The 21948-nt window shown below is 36.1% G+C and overlaps 1 protein-coding gene across 8 annotated transcripts in view; it reads left to right on the forward strand.

Moving 5' to 3' along the window:
• Positions 1-21948, forward strand: part of ATRNL1 (attractin like 1) — a 431792-nt gene that overhangs the window by 255205 nt on the left and 154639 nt on the right. Inside the window, exon 27 of one of the 8 annotated variants that reach the window (XM_068198169.1) lies at positions 6393-6783. The exons of the other annotated variants lie outside the window; for them this stretch is intronic. Within the exon in view, the coding sequence (XP_068054270.1) occupies positions 6393-6422 (30 nt within the window). The 3' untranslated portion in view covers positions 6423-6783. Of the gene's footprint in view, positions 1-6392; positions 6784-21948 lie in introns of those variants that run through there. 8 annotated transcript variants of the gene reach the window in all.

The raw sequence follows: 21948 nt of genomic DNA on the forward strand, positions 1-21948 counted from the left end.
TTTAACAGCATTTTCAGTGTTGCAGCACATGCTACAGTCCTCCAGCCTCAATGGTGCCATTAGAGTAGCCACCGTTTCTGCAGCGATTATGCAAACTACCAAGAACTCTTTTCCTGTCATGGAATTAAAGATTGATTTTATACATTGGCTGGTCTATTGATGGTGAAATATTAAAAATTATTAGATTACTGCAAATATTTATTAAAAAAAGTCAATCCTTCTGAAATTTCTTTAGCTTCTAAGAGCAAACACAGTGTGCTTCTTTATGTTTTATGAAGCAGTCTGACTGAAAAAAACACAATAAAAGCAGTAGTACTGTTGTAATTTTAGGTGGATTAAAAACTCTGTAATATATTATGGGTCAATTAAGGAGCCAAAAAGAATGTTGTTTTGAACAAATTTGATTTTTTTTCCTTAATTTTAACTTTTTCCATTTCCAACACACCTTTGAATTCAGGACTAGTATATATTATGCATCATCTCACAGGCATTGCAAAGTTCATGTTCTTTAATGTGTTTTGAAAACACCTGTTCATTTAATAAATCAATTAAAAAAAAAACCCTAGATCAGTAAGTATGTGGGTAACTAGTTTTTTAACACTCTTTCCTTGTCACTTTGTATTCTTACCAATTTGCACATAGTTTTAGCAGTAGCAATAGCAGTCATGAATGTGGATTTTTGTTTCCAGAACTTAAAAAAGGCTTCTCTGTAACAGTTGCTTCACACAGGGCATGTAAACCTTGTGTAAATCTGTGTATATGCATGTATGTGTGCCCACATGTGCTTTTTTTATTACTGTTATGAAATTGTCTGGGTGCTAAATGATTTCTCATTTCCTTACCACAGTCTTTTGGAAAAATTACAAATAATTTGCTTATATTATTTGAAATTTCATGGACTTCACATAAAAAGGAAAGAATAATAAAGATTACCCCAACTTTTATTAAAAAGTTTATAGGAGAGAAGCTTCCTATGTTTCATGTTAATGACAATTACTAATAATATTTATAATGCATAATATATTATTTTTGTGTTAGATTCATTTGATTGCATTTAACTGCACTCCTTTGAATACAAGTTGAAATCTTGAATATCTTGGAAATTTCCTGATATTTTGCCCTGTTTTTATTATTATTGTTGACACAGTTCCTCCTTTGTTATTGGCCAGACTTCAAAAAAATTGAAATCCAGATTTTTTTGCCTTAAAAGAAACCTAAAGGAAGAAGCAACCTGACAAAGTAGTGCAGGAAAACATATGGGGGGGAAATAAATGAGGTAAAAAATATGCAAGAGTATTGGAAACAGCATTCAAAGTAATAATTAAAAAGGTACACAACAACATTGAGCCATAGAATCATTTAGGTTGGAAAAAAAACCTCTGTTAACCTGGCACTTCCAAGTCCACCACTGAACATCACCCAACAGTCAGTGTAGATTCACCTCAGCAAAATCACTTGGTTTTGAGATGAGGTGCTGTCTCAGGTAACATAACAGGTAACAGGTGAGATGAAGTTCACATCTTTGTGCGTTTCTTTGTGTTTGTTTTTTTTAATCCATTAAATCGGCAAAACAAAATTTTTATTGACTTTAACACTTAGGTTTTTATGTACGAGGATCAGCATATCCAAGCAGTAAAAGTTGTCTCTGATGAAGAGACAGCTGCTAAAACAGACTGTGAGTAGTTCCAAATCCCTGTTAGCCATAGCAGCGCTCCAGTCTCAGGATCACACAGCCACATGCCAGGGCTGCTGATGTTTGCTTTGAACTCAGGTATTCCAATTTTAGTCTAGGTAAGAATCTTGCAGCACTCTTGCCTTCAGAAAGGGAAGGCATTTTCTGCACAGGAGAATGGGGTCTCAGATATGGCTTTAGGGACAAAGAGATTGCAAAAATCTGTTCATATCTTGACTAGAATGAAAGTGCTGGTTGTCGTTCGGCTGTGGGAGGAGGATTGGAAATTGTGGAATAGGACCCAGTGCAGGCCAGATACTGAGCATATCAAGAAAGATAATGCAAGGGGAGGTTTAAAACCCTACTTTCTTCATGTTTCTCTATATTACAATGGTTGAGTTCCTATATACTGTTTGTCTTGTGTAAAAATATATGGGCACAAAAGTGACTGAAGATAGAACCTCCAAGGCTTGGAAAGCAGCCTGAATGGGGCAATAATAAGGGACACATAAGTTTTGGTAAAGCTGACATGGGTCTACAGATTTAATTCTGATTTATTTTCTTTTCATGAAGCTGCACTCTACTATTAACACGTCTTGCAGAATAAAACACGTCTCTGAATCTTTTTTTCCAGACTTTAGCAAAAGCCTTATTACAGCATTTGAAAGAAGTGAAGCATTTGTTCCCTTATGTCGCCCATTGTGACACATTTAGATAGCCATCTGAAAGCCAGATTTTCAACAAATAAATATGCTAAAAGGGTACAGAAATATGTAGACGTTTTGTGAAAGAAGTATCATGACTAGGGTCTGCTAAGGGGAGTGGTATCCAACTGTGTGGAAATAATTTCTGTTTAGTAGGACAATGGCATTTGCTAATTAACTGCTGTAAATTCCCTTTATATTTGGCTGTCTATTTATTTGCTTGGTAACATAAAGGCAACCACATTGAAATTTCTGAATAGCCAGCTGGCTGCTTTTCAAATGTACAGCCTTTGAAATTGATTTGAAACTCCTTTGTGCAGTAAAACAAATATAAATTGTTGACGTACTGATGACACTGCACAAACTGCATTTTTGTGAAAGAGCAGAAACAATTATTTTTCCTTCCACAAAATGAATCACCGGGATGTAAACCCAAACAGGATCTTTTCTGGCTGGACTAGAAACCTTAGATTAGCCAGTGTTTTTTCCAGGGGTGACATTTGTGATTCACATTTTTTGTGAGCTGATTCATCTTGTTTTTCATACACTCAATTATATCAACAATTTAGTGATGGGTTTCTAATTCTTATAATTAATGTAGAACACAGTTATCTTGAAGTGTATTGCTTGTTTTGAGAGATGGTTGAGTGGATGAAAAAGTGTCTCAGTTTTGGAAGCTGGAAGCTGGAGTGTGTGCACTCTCAGGAGCTCAGATGAGGAAGTGCAATGATGTGATTAAGCACTGTCCTCTCCGGCCAGCTAAGGCCACATTTTATTACTGTTACATTTAAAAAAGAGTCTGTTACCATGACTTAGTCAGTAGCTCGTTAAACTGTTGGACTTTTTGTTATTCTTCTGTGTTGAGCTTATGTTGCTAGGTATGACCTACCATTTTTTTAGTTCTGACACTCCAAGTTATTAGTAAGTTAGAAAATGGGAGTGAAATCTTCTTTTGTGCAGAATGTTGCTATAGCCTTTTCTGTGTCTTTTTCCTCCTCAAATACTGTGCAAGGTGTTTTTTTCGGTATGCTAAGTTAGATGAGTTAATCCATGTCTTCAAATCACAGAGCTGCTGCCTTGTCATGTTCATTAAGGAGAGCTACCAAAATATTTACCAGAATACCAGCCATCTATTCCAGCTCACCTGATTTCCATACTGCTGAAAATCAGTTTTTTGAAAATCTTGGCTCTTAACTTCAAACCTAACTGGGGCACATCTGTATGACTTGGATGAGCTGTACCTTTGATTATTTCAAACTCTTCTGTAGTGGTTTTACACATCTTCATTTCTAATCTGTGTCTTAGTGTCTTATGACATCTTGACATGCTGAGGACACTTCCAGCTCTCCATCCCAGCACAGAGGCTATTTTTTTTTTTTTTTTTTTTAAGACAGGGCAGCAAGAGACTTGTTTGATGTTGACCTCATCCTTAGTGACAAAATGTATTTCTTCTTTGACATTGAGATAATGCAGACAATGAAGTTTCACTTAAACTGAAGCTTGTAAAACTTCTGAACATGTAGCAATACTTTATATGAAATGTGAGGCATCATTTTTAAGGTACCTCCAGCTGCCATGTATTACAACAGCCATACTGCATAATGCAAATGGTGACAGAGCAAATTCCCTCAAAGGTACAGTATATTAGGCAGCCAAACACACATCTTGGCTCTCTCACAATCATTGGACTCTCAGGGATATCACTGCTGAACTCGCTTTAGCACTAATGCTTTGTGGCACGTGAAGGACAGGGATAATCTTTCTCAGTTACTCTGGTCCATACACAGCCTTTATTAGACCTTAGGCATGCAAATAAAGATAGGGATATGCTTTGCTGAACTGGGAGCACAGAAGAGGAGGAGAAGCTGTTTTAGCTCATTCTATGTCCTCCTTCAGCTGATTGAAATGAATTAAGAGATCTTTGCAGTCCTGTACAGTTTCCTGGCTGTCACTCAGGCAGGTAAAGGAGAAAGGATTCACTAAGACTGAACTTCTCTGTGATTGCCTGCAATCAGGAGGAGACAGTGGAAAAGGGATTTTCTGAGAGATCTAATCCCTCAAGGCTGTATGCCTTCTTTTGTCTCACCTCAAGTAATTATGCACATCTGCATCCTAGGGAAAGATACACAGAGCTAAGGAGGCTGAAGTATTATTTATGATAACTGTCACTCATAAAATAATGGCCAACTGGACCTCACTGGACTAGACCTGATTGTCTCTTATCATGTATAAACACATAACTGAGAAACAGTTTTTCATTCCAAGTATGGTAAGTCAACTTGGAAAGGAAGAAAAATTGAGAGAGAGAAAATAAAAAAGTTTGTTCAGCATAAGCCTCCTGCTATTTATTTGCATACCATATGCTTCCTAATGCACATTTGCACTGGGTGATTTTACTTGGATGGACAACTGAAACATCAAAAAAGTAACTGCAGTTTTTGCACAGTGAGAGGCTTCTACTGCAGCAGCTTGCCATCCACTACAAAGTTCACTTCTCAGCTGAGCAGTTTTGAATGCAATACAAAGAAAGCTGGCACTCAGTTTCATTGTCACAATATTGAAAATCACCACAATTCATAACTGTGCTCATTTCCCTTCCTTTAAAACAGTCCCACAGCTTCCAATATCACATTTTAGCTTAGTGTCCTGAAAAACACATTTATGCAAATGCTCTGTCTGCTGACAGTAATTGTTTCTGGGCCTGGCTGCCTACTGCACTGCATTACCCAGGTACAATGTCCAAAAGTTCACTATTCCTACCAAGAGGTTGGAACTTTCCCCTCACAGAGGAAGGAAGCTCAGATTTGTGAGAGAAAAGCCAGTAGAGCTGAGTATTTAGCTGTTCTGTCCCCTAAGCAGCCCCCTAGTCAGGGGACATGTCCCCAGACCTGGCTGCAGCACGTGCTGTTTGTCCAGCTGCGTGGCAGGAACGCGGGAGGGAGGAGTAGGGATTATCCAGGGAGTTTTTAGGGATGTAGAGTGAAGCTGAGGGTTATGTGGGGGGCTCTAAAGGGTGAGTGTGTAGAGACTTCAGAAGACCTGTGGATTTGAGGAAGGCTTATGAGTGATGAAGCTGTAGGGTTAGGGAAGAATTGGGAAAAAAATCCACTGGCTTATTTTTCCTCTCTCCTGCTTCCACTTCTCTTTCTCTGTGAGCTGCAAGAGAAAGTTGTTTCTGTATCTGTGCCTAAGAATGGTGGGACTTTATGATACAGGAATAAAGGGATTTAAAACCCTGACATTTGTCTTTTTCCAAAAGCATTCAGATTTATAATGTACCTACAGAAATGGGTAGATTCATAGTTTCCAAATATGCTTCCCATTTCCTTGAAAACACTTGAAAGCAATGTTTACTTGAGCATAACAATGTGTTTATTAAGAAGGAAGTACTTAAAAAGAGCCATAGGTTAGTTGTTTTGGAGTTCTTTTTGTCTGAAAAAGGACAAGCTAGAGAGGGAGGCCCTGAAGTGACAGGGAAAGAAGCAAAGCCTTATACAGTAGCATAATTAAAACATTAACAGATTTTGCTGAGTTCTAAATGGATCCATTATTAATTTCATTTTCCTGACATGGGGCTCAGGTCTTGAAAAGATGTCAAAGTAGAGCTTTGATATCCATTAAACCTACATAAAGAAATACTGCTTTGCAAATGTTTGCCACTCCAGTTTTCAATGCTGCTTGTCAGCTGAAAATTAGCAACACTCACAAAAGCAGTTGCTAACTCAGCATCTCTGGGGCTTCCTAAATTCCCATTCAAGTGAGGAACCTGATTTTTTTATCTTTTCCATATACATTAATATGTTTTTCCTTGCATCATACAGGAAGACTCTGCCTGGTACAAAAGAGAACTCTCTGTACTGCTATCTAAGTGCCTTAAGTACAATTTCATAAATGAGGAATGTTTGTTCTGAGTGGCTAAGTGAATAAAACTTGGAACTGCTGTGCTGGAAATTGAGTTTGTAATGCGAGCGTTGCCAGAAGTGAGCAATGTGCAGTCCAAACTTTCTGCTTTGTAGGGCAAGGGAAATGAGATCTGTTCAACGTGAAGGGCTCGATGTGGACAGAGCAATCAATAGCAGTCAGAGGCAGTGCTGAGAGGAGAGCTCCTGTCCTCCCACTGGAGGACTCCTGTCCTCCAGGCCACAGGGATGACTGTAATAGCTGCTGTTACTGTTTCCAGAGATGATGCTTTGTCTGTGATGAAAAACTATTTAGCAGGAGCTTGGAGCATTTTCGGGCTTCAGTTCAACAAAATATTGACAAATATGTTTTAGACTCATCATTCTGCAACAAAGCACAACAAAGCAGTCCCCGTGTCCCACTGGAATGCATGTTCAGAAGTGCAGCCACTTTACTACCTTAGGGAGAAACAGATTCTATCTGATTAAAATAAAAATTCTTTGCAATTATGGTGGTAATTATGGATACATGAATTAGATGATTATATAGGTTGAATTCTACAGATTTCATTAATGTGCACACTTGCATTATGTGACTCAAAAGATCAGGATAAGTATTTCTTCAGTATTTCATAAGTATTTCTTATTCAGACACATGAAAAGTATTACTCTTTCCATCATGATTAAGAGGTTTACAGTAATTTGAGTCAAATTACCTATTATATAACAATGCATTTAGCAGGAAGTTATAATGCTTTTGAGAAATTTACATCTATGGGGTAAAATTTGCATTCCCAGAAATGACTAATATATTGTTTTAATGGTGGTGATAAAATTAAGGGATTTAAAAGTATTTCTTTGGGAAGATTAATGTATTTTTTTTTTCTTTTAGCCAGGACTAGAAATGCAGATTTATTTCACTTTCCTGTGCTGTGCAATCCCATCTGTACAGCTGTACAATTTTTCCAGAAGACCAGTCTCAGGTGGCTCAGGACACTTGCACACCCACTGGGATTGTAGGTGCACACAGGAAACAGAATTTCTAGTGTGGTTTCTTCCAAAGATAATTTATTGTACCAAAACTTTTCTGTAGCTGAAGACAGAAGGAGGGGACTATAGGGGATGAACTTCAAAACCAGGCTACTGTGTTTGACCAATGCAAATGGAATTTTATGTGTCCCCCTCTTTCTGCTTTGCCAATTCCCTTCTACTCTGCTCCTATAGAAATTTGTGCAACACTTCCATCCAAAGTATTTATTCACAATTGCACCTGCAGTGAAAAGTCTTGGGTTTGATATCTGTGCCTCTTTTGACCCATTAATTATTTATGAGATAAACTTGATTTTGGTTTTGTGGTTTTCACCACTGCTGTAACATTTAATTAAATAGTAATAAGAAAGATCAATACATACCAAGATCTTTGTAGCAAAATATTGGGGGTTTTGTATTCTACAGAATATTCATATTCAGAATCATTTCACTGTGAAAAAAATGTTATAGATAGGTGCCAACAAAATCCTTGTTAATCCTCCCTTTTAGATAAAAGCATAAAAAGAAATCTTTATTTAAAATCTGTTTTATAGGAGGTTTGAGCATATGCCTAATAAAATTCTTCCTGGAATGCTATCCTATATGCTTAGCTTCACATTGCAAGGAATGTGTCCTGAAGTTATAAACCCTCTGAAACAGAGAAATAAAAGGATATCTAACAGATCATTAAGTACAGGGGTACTATCAAGCGTAGCTTTAATGTCACAGAGATCTCATCTTTTAGAAAGTTTCAGTGCACAGTAATATGAGTTTTAAGTGTGATAGTCAAGTTTTTGTAACACATATATGTATGGTCAGGCTTAAACAAAAGCAAAATCTTGGTGTTTTTTTTTCACCTCTACTTTGAGTGAAATAAAACCCTAAAAGGCAAGAAATAGACCTGGAAAATCAGCATGACATCTTTATTCAATGTAAAAGATAAAAATTGAAATGAAAAAATTCTCAGAAAGCTACTGTTAAATATTTAAATTAAGATGTTTAATTTTTGAGAAATCTCAGAAGAAAAAAAATACCTTTTTTTTTGCCATAAAAGAGAGCTACATTCATTTTGGATCCATAATCCTCTCTGAAGACCTCTTGAGTGGAAGAAGCACTCAGAAATGAAAACCAAGAACACACAATACTAGCTGCAGCTTTCCAGTGAACCTCAGGTCACCTGTCATCTCTGTCAAACTCCATTTTCCACTGCATTGAAGTGAGTAAAACAAGTGGTCACCATAAAAATGCCTTTAATATGGCAGTTTCAAGTGTCATTAACCTCTGTTCCATCTGCTTAAGGAGAATGTGGCCATCTAATTGCTAAGAATGTTGTTACACTCAGAGCAGTCAGGCATGTAGATTTATCATATAGAGCCTGGAAAAAAACAGCTCTCTTGATGTTCTGCTGCTGTTTGTTGAATTTGTATGAATTCACTCAACAAATGAATTGTATGTTCCTCATTTAGGGTTTAATTCATGTGGAAAATATGAATAAGCAATGGAAAATCAGGGGGTTTAACAGGCTGGTTCTTTGGCTCTTGTTGATTCAGAGATTAATTTTTCTTTAGGAACTTTTAAACCATAAGACTCAAAACGCTTTAAGCATTAGTAGGTATCAATTTTTAACAGATGAAGACAGAGATGTGACAATAATGCGTCACCATATCCAGTAAGTTGGAGTAAAGATCTGAGTGTTACCTGCTTGCTGTTTCCATATCTCTGTACACACATTTTTACCTCTTATCCTCCTCCATTCTTTTACTATTCTGCTCTTCACTTCTTTCCACTTTAATCTACCCCTATTTGTTCAACTTGTTGGACCCTGAACACTTTTGAAAAGCCTGTGTTGGGAATTTTAAGTGTAGCATTAAGAACTTAAAGAAAAGGAAAGGTCTTGGAAAAGATTCAGGACTGACTTAGTCAGCTACCTCTAATGTACACTTGATTTATTTGTCACTCTGTTACTTTATTATTAATTCTCTCCCAGCTCAATTTGCTAAGGAATAAGGAAGGTTTAGTGAAAAATGGGAAAAGGAAGGAAAAACTCATGAAATTCTATGGATGTGCAGGGAACTTAAGATGGAGCATTCCTAATAAATATCCCTTTAGACATTGCTTTTGCTGAAGACATTAAATGAACCATCCCATTTCTTTTCCCTGCATCCAGATCAGAATTATAAATAGCTATAAGCAAAAATACCTCATGCCCCAAATAGTATGAAATGTGCTGTCAACATATTCTGGTCTGCTGGCTGGAAATGTTCATAACTTAATAAAATTGAACTGATTTTCTTCAAAGGTGAGGTGTTTTGACATTCTTGGCAAGGTCAGTAAGTCAGATTGGAGTTTCAAGTGTTTAACTTCAGCTTCTCTGAGTAGAGAGCCAAAAAGCAGAATTAGAATTCTCAGGAAATGAATCTCCTTTAAAATACGTAATAATCAAAGGAACAACCTAAGCAGTTAAATTATTTTTCTTTTTTTTTCCTCTCACACATTCATAAAATATAAGAAAAGGCATCCCGGAAGAATTCTTTTTGAGAAAGTTCTGAGTAAAATGAACTCTATGAAGCATCAAATGTAATGATTTGGCAGAATGTTTAGTATAATGTAAATTACAAGAAAACATCTGAGGTAAGATGGAAAAGAATTATTTGTGGTCATATATGTACTCCCTGAGATTAAACATTTTTAATCAAAATATTTCAAAGCAATAAATCTAATAATATAATAGAATTAGCTGATACTATTAAACCAAGCTGTTCCTGATTCTGCAAAAATCAGCTACAGCTACTCATAATTATTTTAACTTCTGAATAATTTTTTGTAACTGTATCTCCATAATAACTAAAATGTATTTAGAAAAAAAATAATTAGAAAGCATAAATAGAAGCCTTTTGAATGCTCATTTCTCACTTTGTAATGATTAAAAATTTGGGTTGTTCCAGCATGCTGGTTTATTGCATAGCTGCATTAAAAACTTATGTTTCTGGAATTAAACTATGGTTTAGTAATCATTTTTAGAAATAAATATTCTTTTTCGTTAAAGAAAATCTCGATATTTTATCATGCAAGTAAAGCAGCACCTTTTAAGAGAGCATCGAGTTCAACAGATGTGTGTAGCACATACCTGGTTGGCTGTGAGAGAAGTTGTAATGTTTAAGATTTTAAAGTTATTTTGGAAAATACCAGAATATTTATTCGGGTGAAGTGTCCTTCTGTTGAACTACAAAAGGGTAGATGTCTGTACATCTCAGAGCATCTATATTTGAACAGAGTGATTGAACTTACAGAACTGTATGCTTTGAATTAAATGCACACTCATCAAAATAATTAAAGAGGAATTGTAAGCTAAAGTGAGCAGTGGTGGGAAGATGCAGTTCTCTTTTGTGTACTTGTCATCTATATGAGATGCAGTACTTGAATGTAATTTTCTCATTTTGAAATGAATATTTAATTAAATTACTTTAGAAATACTTATGGTTATTGAGAAAACTCAATTTGCCAAAAGTGTACTCTTGCAATACTTTTTGTGACATTCCAAGCTTGAATCCTCATATGCAAGTATTATGCAAACATTATTGCTTTGGCAAGTGACCTTTACCATGGTTTGTTTTTTTAATTGAGCAAGGTTATTGAATTTTCTAGATTTTTAGGGTTTTTTTTTGGTTTTTTAGCATTGGTTTCTATGGCAATGCTACCCATAAGACATGAAGACTAATTGCTGGCAGTAAAGGCATCTGCAATTGTAACTGGTGCTTTTCTGCATTTTAAAATGTCAGGAAATGAGACATTTAAAATTTTTTTTTAAAATTTATTCATTAGCATTTCCTGAAATATGTTTGCTGTGGATGGCAGCTCATCTTTTCCAGTAAATGTGAGAACTGTGATTGTGTCCAGCTTTTCTTTTCCAGCTGTCACTAGCAGAGTGTCATAATATTTAGAGATACACTCTATACCTGTCAGAGTTTGTTACAGTTCAGTGATGCATGATGAAGTGTGAGGGACACGGTCTTCCTACACTACTCACGGTATAAATGCAGTGATGATACTTCACAATGACTCCTTGCTCAAGGTCAGGACAAAGAAACTCATCTGTGGTGCTCAACAACTCACTTATTAATTGCTGAGTTCTAGAACTCAGGGCCAATTTCTTTAATATGCCTATAATTTGATAGAAAGATTCCCGGGTGTTTATGAGAAATGCAACAAACTTTTGTAACAAGTGCAGTTTTTCCATGCAAGTTCTTTCGAAATGAACTGATTTAATCATCTGAAATTATTTCCTTGCTCAAATCCTTTGAAATTAAATACGACAGCATTAAGCGTTTGCTATTTTACCTGAGGATTAGTCCTGCTGGTATTTGAAGATATATCTGAAAAGGTACCTCTGACTAATACTTATTCTGGTAATTTTTATAACACCTTGAAAAAAAATTTAAAACTTGCTAACTAAGGGATTATTATAAGCATATAAGAATAATATACACCTAACTCATTAGCCTTATTCTTCTGTTTTGCTAAAATAGGCAATTTTAAGGTTTTAACACCTCAGGTGCTCTTGGCTTATTTTGTGAGTGCCATTTAAATGCATGCTAGTGGGAGTTATTCCATTAGAATATTCGCATGTGCTACTTTTCCAGTTGCTAATTATCTAATAAAAAATACTTGCTAATTTACAGATGTTCTGTTGCTGCACTGTTGTCCTGAACCTTTCTTTCTCCTACATGGTTCCCTTGAAATCATAGGGCCATAAAGGAGGTGTGACTAATTGCATTACTAATGGCATATTGGGATGTTTAGATCCTTCAAAAGGCTTCTTTTTAGTTCTTTCTTTCATCCAAACAAGTACATAAAAATATCTTAATTTTCTGCTGAAGATTTACAACTCAGCAAACTTGAGCAACATTTTTAAAAAAGCGCTGTTCAAATCACACAATAGAAAAATTCCTTCATACAGAACCGTTTCAAGTAGAAAGGGGTTTTGAAAATCTGAAAATTGTTACGAAAAGATACCTTTAAATGGCAATAAGAGTGGAAAAGTTTTATATGTTTTCTGAAGAGTACACACCTTGGACGAGCTGTTCCACCAAGCTCCTGGGTAATATCTCTCCAAACCAGCAAATGAATCAGTGTGGCAGATTGCCCTGGTGCAACTGGGCTGAGGTGGCTGAGATCCTCTCAGTAGACTCTCTACAATTGTGCATCCTACTCAATTCCAAGTGTTAAAATTCATGGCACTTCTTGGGGGGAATGAGGGGGTGTGACTCTCCTGATAGCTTTAGTCATCATCTGTCTCCTTTCTTGCATTGCAAGGTTTGATGAGAGGAAGACATCCTGTTTTTCTCACTGTTTTGGGGTAGAGTTTACTTGTTTGGTTTGGGTTTTTTTTTGGTTTTTTTTGTTTTTTTTTTTTTTTTTTTTTTGTTTTTTTTTTTTTTTTTTTTTGTGTTTTTTTTTAACTGCGCGGTTTTGGGATTTGTTTATTTGTGGGGTTTTTTTTTTTGTTTGTTTGTTTGTTGGGTTTTTTTTGAATATACTGAGTATAAAAGAGAGGTGAGGCCAGACTGAAACATGCTGTATAGTCTAGTACATCTGCTGGCTTAAAAGGAGCTTGCCTGAGACTCATAAAGCCAGCAGCCAGTTTGGTCAGTTTGTTTTCTGGGCACTCACATAGGACAGGAGCAGGGAAACTTGCCCTTACTTGCTACAGGTTTTGACTCCTCTTATATCACTTTAACCTCCAGGTCAGTGATGTGTAGGAGACCAGAATTTCAGTTTCTAGCAAAGTCTCCCTTCACAGATTTGAGTGAAAAAATAGTATCTATTTCTTTCTTATGTCACAGAAAGAAGCCTGGATGCCATCAAAAGGCCTTGTGAAAAGGTCATTAACTAGGGTCATTTTGACTGCAGTGTAGGTTAGTTCACCTACACATCACTTGATATTGCTGTCAGAAGTTTCTGAATAACTTAAAAATATGCTACAGAAATTACAAAAATTGGTTTCAGGTGTACATTTTGCTGAAGAACTAAGAACTGCTTTAAGCCCTTAAAACTTTACCCTTATCCTCAGCATTCGTCTTTAGTGAAAAGCAGCCCAACGTCCATTATTAATTTTTCTTTTTAACATTAAGACAGCAAAACCTAAAGAGCTACAAAGGTATAAAATGAAGGTGTGTAATATTAGGTCTTAAAGTCCTACAGGTAAGCATGCAATAATTTAGAGAATGCATCCATAGCACATGTTCTTAAAAATTTTGTTACAGTCCATTAATCAAGTTATCATGTCTGCTCCTTTCCTTAAATATTTATCTGAAATATCTTTGGCTGGATACTTGTAAAGAGATCAACAGAAGACAGACAAGAATTTGTCTGAGGTTTGAAAAAGTGCTTATAAGAGGTTGAAGATTTCAATGTAGTTAACAGAATGAAGGTTAAGGTGAGCTGGTTAAAGTTTCTCATCTTTAGAGAGAAAATTGCTAGCTCCAAGTTGAGTTCTTTAATGTAGCAGGAAATGGTATAGCAAGATCCTATAAAGAGAAATGGAATTTCTCAAAGGTTTCAGGGGTTCTCTATCACTAAATAAATGTTGTGTGGTTGATGCATAAACTACTGGGGGCAATTCTTTAAGGTATGTTACGGATCAAGTCAGACTGGATCATCCTAATGGCTCCTTGGTGGGCCATTGGTTTGGTCCTTCTCTAGGCATTGAAATGTCACCTCCTCCAAAAGTGTGCATCATTCTTCTTTTACGCACATACCAATCTTTTCTTGCATTTTCTTAGTTTATGAGATCTGATGTGTCTGATCATGAGGTAGGACAGCAGCTGACGGGTCTCTATTACAGTTGTCATAGCTTACTTGAAAATAATTGCAAGTGCAAATAACTACAGTAAGTTTGTATAGCTTCTATTATGTTTCTAATCAGTACAGGCAGTTTTTTTCTCGTTTTCTGTCTTGTTATACCATATTGTAATCTATTTTTCTTCAAACATCATACACCTTTTCAGTCCCATAGCCAAGGAAAATATTGAAATATATTAACAGTAGGTTGTCATTAGTTTGAGTTGGTCTCCTTCCATGGGTGAGCTATGTATTGGCTGCCAGGTTGTGTGTGGAACAATTTTATTTTCACTTGTGTAGCAAAAACCCTGTCATGCAATGACAATTACTGAGACCTATATCCCATAAACTGTACTTCAATTTTTTTCTCCTTCTGCACGGTTTAGGAACAACTTAGACCCCTTCAGCACTTGGAGATTTACACTGAAATTATTGCTACCAAATTGTTCTTTTAAGCATAGATTGCAAATCTTTTAAAGCATTTATTTGAATTTGTGTCATATGCTGCAATTAACTTGCCATTACTTGCAGCTGCCCTTTCCAGTGAAAAGATTGGAAGATAGGAATTTATAATCAGGGAACCTCAACATAGCTGTCAGAAAAGACTTGGGATCAGTACAAGTAGTCTCAAGGGACAACTTGAAAGGCAGATTTGAACTGTGAACTTCTGTGTCAGAATTTTGATTGCCAAGGACCCTTCTAGGTCACACAACAAGGATAATGAGAACTACAGTCTTAAATGCTCTTGGACAAAAGTTTATTATAACTGCACAGAGAAATAGCCCAAATATGTCACAGTAGATTCATGGTTATTACTGAAACAATGCATTAATGTTGGCAGTCACTTGAAATATGGTATGTATATAATAGTTTCATTTAGTATCACTTAAAGGTCTCTATTGCAAAGAGGCATGACCTGTCACTGATGTATGCTGCTATAACAAAATATGAGAGGTATACCTTTCCTTTGACAAATTTCAGATTACTCATCTACTGCACAAAATGAGAGGAATGTAGGAGAAGTTATAAAGAATTTAATTTGGCTTTGTGCTGTGTGTTTTTTGTTTTAGAGATTTAGGTGATTTTCCCCAAAATAAAGAACATCAGGAGATTAGGTATTGTTCTTATCATAATTTAGAAAAACAACCCTTTGCCTATAATGAAAAGAGAAAGTAGCTTTAAAATTCCTTGGGTTTTAACCTATTCTTTTGTGATGGCCAAAGATACTTCATTTGAAATACCACTCCCAGATGTGTATGTAGTTCATTTTGAGATTCATAATTCAGAAATGTTGTATACCACAATAAATATATAATAAGAGAGTCTCTGCCATAGAAATGACAGAAACTGAAAGAAATTATGTTTTTTCTGAAGGAAAGTAAAAGTTCTCTTCCCTAGTGTCTGTCTGCTGTTACCTTTGGAAAGAATCAATGTTTGTGTTGCTGTTGAGGTGTTGTGACACGGTTTTCAAACTGACTTGCATGTCATGCCATGGTGGTTGGGAAGACAGTGAATGTCACCAGCTTTCAACAGGAATATGGATAACAAGATTAGTGCCTCCATATAGTGCAGTAAATAACTTTGCTACAGCAGCTGATGCTAGGAAGATTGTGAGTTTGTGTTTGCCATAAACTCTGATACCTCTGAGGTGACAGCAGCGATTTCAAGAATTCTGTTCCTGTGATTTTTAAATCACTGCAGAAATGAAATAAGGAAATACTGTGGAAGTTCTTGGAAAAAAAACCCAAACAACTAAAAATCTTGCTTTACACTTACAAGAGCAGCTGCAGTTTATTCTGTCAAGTTTGAGATCTTATTTCTAAAATGTGTTCAGAAGTATAACCCTATTGAGGAGACCGTATTGACTGTGTAATTCAGGATGCAACAAAACAATGAAAGAAGAGTTTAATAAGGTGGAACTGATTGGGTTGGACATTTGTATACCTCTGTGAGTATTGTTTAATTGTCCATGAGACTGAGTTGTTAAATAAGCAGACTAATACAAACTGAGTAACACAAGAAAAAGAACTAATGTGAGATCACAAAAATAATTTTGTTTCTAATATATAGTTCTTAATTATACCGTTCTGCCTGCAATGCTTTATGCTTGAAAGCTTACAGTTCACATCTGTGTTGAAGAAAGCAAAATAAATGTTATTTGTCAATACTTTAAATTTCACTCAGGTACATACAATATGTGCTTGAATTTTAAGACATGAAACAGATAAAAGATTGCTTGGTTGACACTATGGGTATGTCTAGAAGGTGTAATAGAGAAAGGTTTAGGTTGAATTTTCGATATTATTTTACAAATACGGAGTGAGTGGCTGATTGAGAATTGGATGACCACATCAGGAATGCACAGTATTGATTCTTCATTTAAGAATGATGGTCTGTCTTTCAGATGTAAATGTATCTGTTCTTTCTGGTCCAGCTGTGCCAGTGGAAAGGTTATAATCCTGTTTCTAAGTCCAGCTGCTGAGTGGGCTGCCAGGGCTCACTCAGCCCATTTCAATCAGAATCACCTGGGCTTGCAAAGCACTGTTTAAGTAAGCGAGGCTAAGCTGGGGCTGATTATTTTTAGCAGTCAGTTGTCTGAGTTGTCTCTCACCATGTCTGGAAAAAGTAAGTGGCTGCTACCTTTAACTTATCATTACCTGTTTATTCCACCCAACTTAGTGACTCCTCAAGATGACCCTGGGCAGCAGCTGGTTGTTGTGCTGAGGGGAGACTTCTTTAAACTGTGTTGGCACTGACCAACCTCACATATCCCCATGGGAAGTTTGATAGCTACAGGGGTGTTCCAGAAAGCGTTTGTGCAATGGTGTTTGCGTGGTCTGGGAAGGTGGTGGGGATAGCGGTGGTTGTTGTGCAAGACTAGACAGTAAGTGGGGGAAAAAGCATCATTCTTGGTTTGCTTCTATCTGTTTGCATGTAAATGACATGAGCTGGGGAGATAGAAATGAAGAAATTTCAGTTATCTTGTTTCCGAGGTGGCTTCTGTAAGTCAGCATTTTCTTAAAGACCCTTTTTTCATAGAGAGTCTATGTAACTTTGTGAATTTTGTAGTTTGTAATTTAGGCTGTATTGCAGGCAAACTCTTGGATGGTTGTGAGAAAAATGGCTAAAAATAGTTCTCTAGGAAGCATTTTTGTAATGGTTAGTACTTCACTGAATAGTGAAGGAAAGCAAGCATAAAAGATAATGAACTTCAGCTGAATAGCACCTAAGCATTAAAGAAGTGTTCCCTGGGACCAATGTTGACTAAATTTTAGAAACAGATTTCTAAGTAGCTGATTTGATGAAATGTTCTCTACTTCAGCATTTTGTGGTGGGCTGGGTATGATATTTTGAGGAGCTACACAGTATTTTGGATTTATTATAAATGATGTGGGATGTCTGCTGTAAGAATGACTTATTTCATGTGAGTTAACACTCACAAATTTCTTAATAAGTGTCCCTTTGTAAACTAACATACACTAAAAGTAATTTAATTTGTTAATAATGAAAACAGCTTTTTCATCAAATCACCATATTTTGAATTCTGCCTGCATTAACAAGCAACGAAAATGTTTTTCCAGTAGAAACTCTGCAGGATTTGAAGTTAACAGAAAGACATCTATGGTTTACCTCAAGAAGGATCTGACTCATTATCATTAGCATTTTACCAATGCACTATAAAAGATGAATAGGTTCTTGGAGCTACCAGAGAGCACTGGATGTGTTGCCACTGATGTTTGTGGGAATGAAAAGTCAGAATGAGTTGGACTTAAATATCTGTGGTGCACTAGTTAGATTAATCATGTGAATTTACTTTGACAAAATATGAGATGCTGGGGAAAAATTTTACTGTGAGGATTTTGTTTTCTCTGCCCTCTTTGAGTCTGTTGGACGTGATGGGCTGTGCTGTAATCACTCTGAAACCTCAGGATACATTTGAATTGAATTACATTGCAAAGCTATAAAAGTCATTGCATTAAAAATAATTATTTAAAATTCAGTAAATTCACATGAAATGACAGCAGCTCTTCAGCTGTTAGAATGAGTTAATTAAGTTATCAAAATCAGGCATATGTATTTTGCATAAATCAGGTAAAACTGTACATTCGAAAATGTTAATATAATTTTTCTGTCACATAAGTATTATAGAGTGTAAGTAATTACATCCATAATAAAATGTGGTATTTGGGAAGGCTTTCTATGGGAGAGATTTTTTTTCCCTGCTTTCCACCCTTAGACACTCTCACTCATTTTTAGTTTTTTTCCCTACCTGTTTGTTGGTGTTCAATCTGGCTGAGAGGGGGCAAGATATTCTCATATACCAGGAGAGTTCTGCACTGAATTTACTCTCCAAGAGAATGCTTTCCTCCTACTTCCCTTGGCAACCATCAACAGCCACACTTTAAAATGCTGCCAGGGCTCCAGGGGATCCTTGATACTGATCTTATCTGAGGGAACCGTCTGCTACCATGGTCTTGATCTTCCTCAAGTATTTTGCACTCCAAAAGTGCAAATTTCTCTCTGCCTAGTGACATGTGGTTTTAATAGAAGCAAAGAAAATCAGACTTTCTTAGTAAAGGAATATTACAGCAATATAGTAACAAAGTCAAGAGGGATATGTATTAAGATTTCTGGAAGATTATGTATTATCTCCTGGATAGAGATTTGAGAGTCTCTTGGCACACCTGTCTGGAAAGAAAGTTGTGTGAAAGAGAAAAGAAAGTGGAATTTGTAACAGACAAGTGAACTGAGTGACCATTTTGTTTTGCAAAATAATCTACAATTAGAGAGGAGTCATCATGACAAAAAGGACTTGTGGCACTCTGCCACTGTTGTACTGCTGAGCACAGGTGCAAGACAGAGAGTTTAATGCAGACCCATATGTTATAAGACCTCAAAAGACTCAAGGAACCTCATTCCAAAGCTGAGAACTCCTGAATGTAGGTTGCTCAAGCTCCTACATAATTCATGTCCTTTATATTGGTGTTAAGACAGTCTTTTATAACCTGATCACAGATTTTAACTTTTTTCTCAGGAAGAAGCAAAAGTCATAATATTAATATGCCCCTTGCTAAATTTCTAGTTTATCTCTAAGGTATTAAAGTGCAGGATCCTCTTTGACTATAAAAAATAGGTTGTTTCTAATGTGCAGGTAAAATGTGTATTTATAATTCTTAGGAAAAAAAGAATACATTTTATCTAAAGTGTATGCACTCTTGGAAAAAAATCACTTTGAAGTGTTAAATGTGGAAAAAAAAATCTACCTGATTAAAATTTGATTAAATTATGGGGAATAGAAAACTTTATTTCCTTGCATTAAGAACAATCAAATGATCATACATAATTTTACATTGGGGAAAGTAGTTAGAGACTGTAACTGACCACTCGGAGTGCACAAGATCAAGGCTTTTGACATTATGCAGGAAAATGGTTGAGTGCTACTTTTTAATATAATTTTTTTAACTTTACTTTCATTTGTGGAAGTAACTTACTAAAAATACCACAATTAACTAAATTTTTTAGATTCAGAGTTACCTTTGCATACAGTGACTATCTATCACTTTTATCAAGTACACATATCAGTTTTGGTAATTTTTTTACAGACTATCTTGTATTTCCACTTTATGAAGCTATTGATGCTTATGTGTAGTGAGAATTGAAAATATCAAATTCTGATGCAGACCAATAATATAAGAAAGCTGAATCAAATTTGCAAGTTGTGATATGATTTATCTATTTTAATGCTTGTGGACTCATCCACTTTTAAGAGAGCTGAACCCATTTCAGGCTGACACTTGAAAATCAAAATAAAGCATTAGAGTAGATTATTAAATCCCAGTAGGAAATGAGATGAGTCAGACAAGAATTTGGCTGCTACTCTGCTCTGTAAAGTTCTGCAAAGGGGACAATGTGAAGACTGAGGAGTGAAACTTTGGGGTGGTTCAGTACAGAAAAAGAATTCAGTACAGAATTCTTTGAAAGTTGTCACACCATCCATGTGCCTCCATTAATGAGAGAGAGCCCATCAACTCTTCCAGCCAGAAGGAATATTGTGCCAAATTACCTTGCACAGATCCTGCAGTGGGATTTCTGGTAATGTGCCAGATATTAATTTTTCTTGCTGAACAGTGTTTTTCTTTCTATAATTCTCAACACCATCTAAAATACTGTTGTTAAAACTACTTCTTAAAGGCTTATAGAACATTTTAAGAAGTTTCTTTTGAACACAAGAATTCTGTTAGGACTCAGAAGTAAAAGAGGGTTAAACCTAGGATACCCAAGAGCTCAGGAAACTGTAAAAATGGATTTCATTGAAATTAGTGGACTGGCAGATAACTTTCTGGAGGGTAGAGTAACATCATCTCATAATAGCCATGAAAGTGGTTTCTTTCTCTGTTTCTCTTGCTCCTGTTGACATCTATGGATATCTGTAGTCTGGCCTCAGTGGCAGCAGACAAAATTAGTGAGCATTTGTAAGATATGTGAATGTGTCGTGAGGCCAGTGTTGTGGACAATATTTCCTGGGTTACATATTCATTTGTAAGTGAAGTTTGTGTTGACTGTACACCTGTAGCAGGAGTGCATTTCCCTGCTGCCCACAAGGTCTGTTCCTGTTGGTTGTCTAAGCAGCTGAATTAATTCCGTGTCCGTGGAACACTTTCCTGCCTCACTGGAGTAGAGAACCAGAGTGTTTCTGGCAATCTGAAGAAGAAATCTGCAGCTTTTGTGAAAACACAAGGCCATGAGTAGGAGCAGGTTCTTCCCTCTGGGATCAAACCCTGTTGTGCTGGGCTGTGGTGCTGTATCGGGGACCACCAGGAATCCCAGCTGACCTTCTGGATTAGGCCATGCTATTTACTTGCTGAGAGCAATGCAGCTCTTGTGGTCCCTTGCTATGGTTAATTATTTGGCCAGAAAACAGAAACCAAACCGAAATAAAAGTGGGGAAAAAAAAAAAAAAAAAAAGAGATGAGAGAGAGGGAGAAGGTGGTGGGATACAAAGAATAACCTTGGCTTTTGGTCCCAAACTGGAGACCAGTGCTCCGGGCTCAGTACCACAAAGCATATGCTATTCTTCCTGCAATAGGAATCCTTTACTTAATACTTTACTTCTTGGTAGGATTTTCTTTAGTGGTGACTGTTTGATGTAGATTAAGAAGGCAAAATAAAATTATGCAACATTTAGGAATTGTACCTCAGCCAAAGTGGCTTACATTCATTTGAAACATCATCTGTCTGAGTAATTAGAATACTTACAGTTAACAGGGACCTGGCCCAAACTATTTGGTTTTGGACTGTGTTCTGTTTAAGCATCTGCCCTTGAGTTAATTTTTTTAAATTTCTCAGTATGTTCTAGCTGTGGTCTGCATATTTAATTCCTCTTGGATGTTTTGATACCATTATGGATGCATGATGAAACAAAAAAAACCTAAAAAAATCTTGATATTTTCTGTGTGGATACAATATTGAACTATAGTATTTTCCATTAAGAGAAAATCTTTATTTTTATTTCTGCAAAATTTATATTTCTAAAAAAAAATTTAAAACCTTTAGGATGTGGGTGAAAGAGTCCCATTTCTACCTCACTGACTTTCTAAGGTTAAAAAAATGCCTTGGAAAAGTGGGAAATTCTGTGACAGTAGGAGGAATAAATATTATGCTAGCATAGTAGGAAATTATATTAATTTTATTATTTTAAAGTACAAACATTCTAATTCAGTTACAATATTTTAAGGGCATATATTGGGACTAGTTTGATATATTTGCCTAATGTTATTTTGTGAATTATCTTACTGATACCTCC

This window comes from Anomalospiza imberbis, chromosome 8, assembly GCF_031753505.1.
Source record: "Anomalospiza imberbis isolate Cuckoo-Finch-1a 21T00152 chromosome 8, ASM3175350v1, whole genome shotgun sequence".
Lineage (NCBI taxonomy): Eukaryota > Metazoa > Chordata > Aves > Passeriformes > Viduidae > Anomalospiza > Anomalospiza imberbis.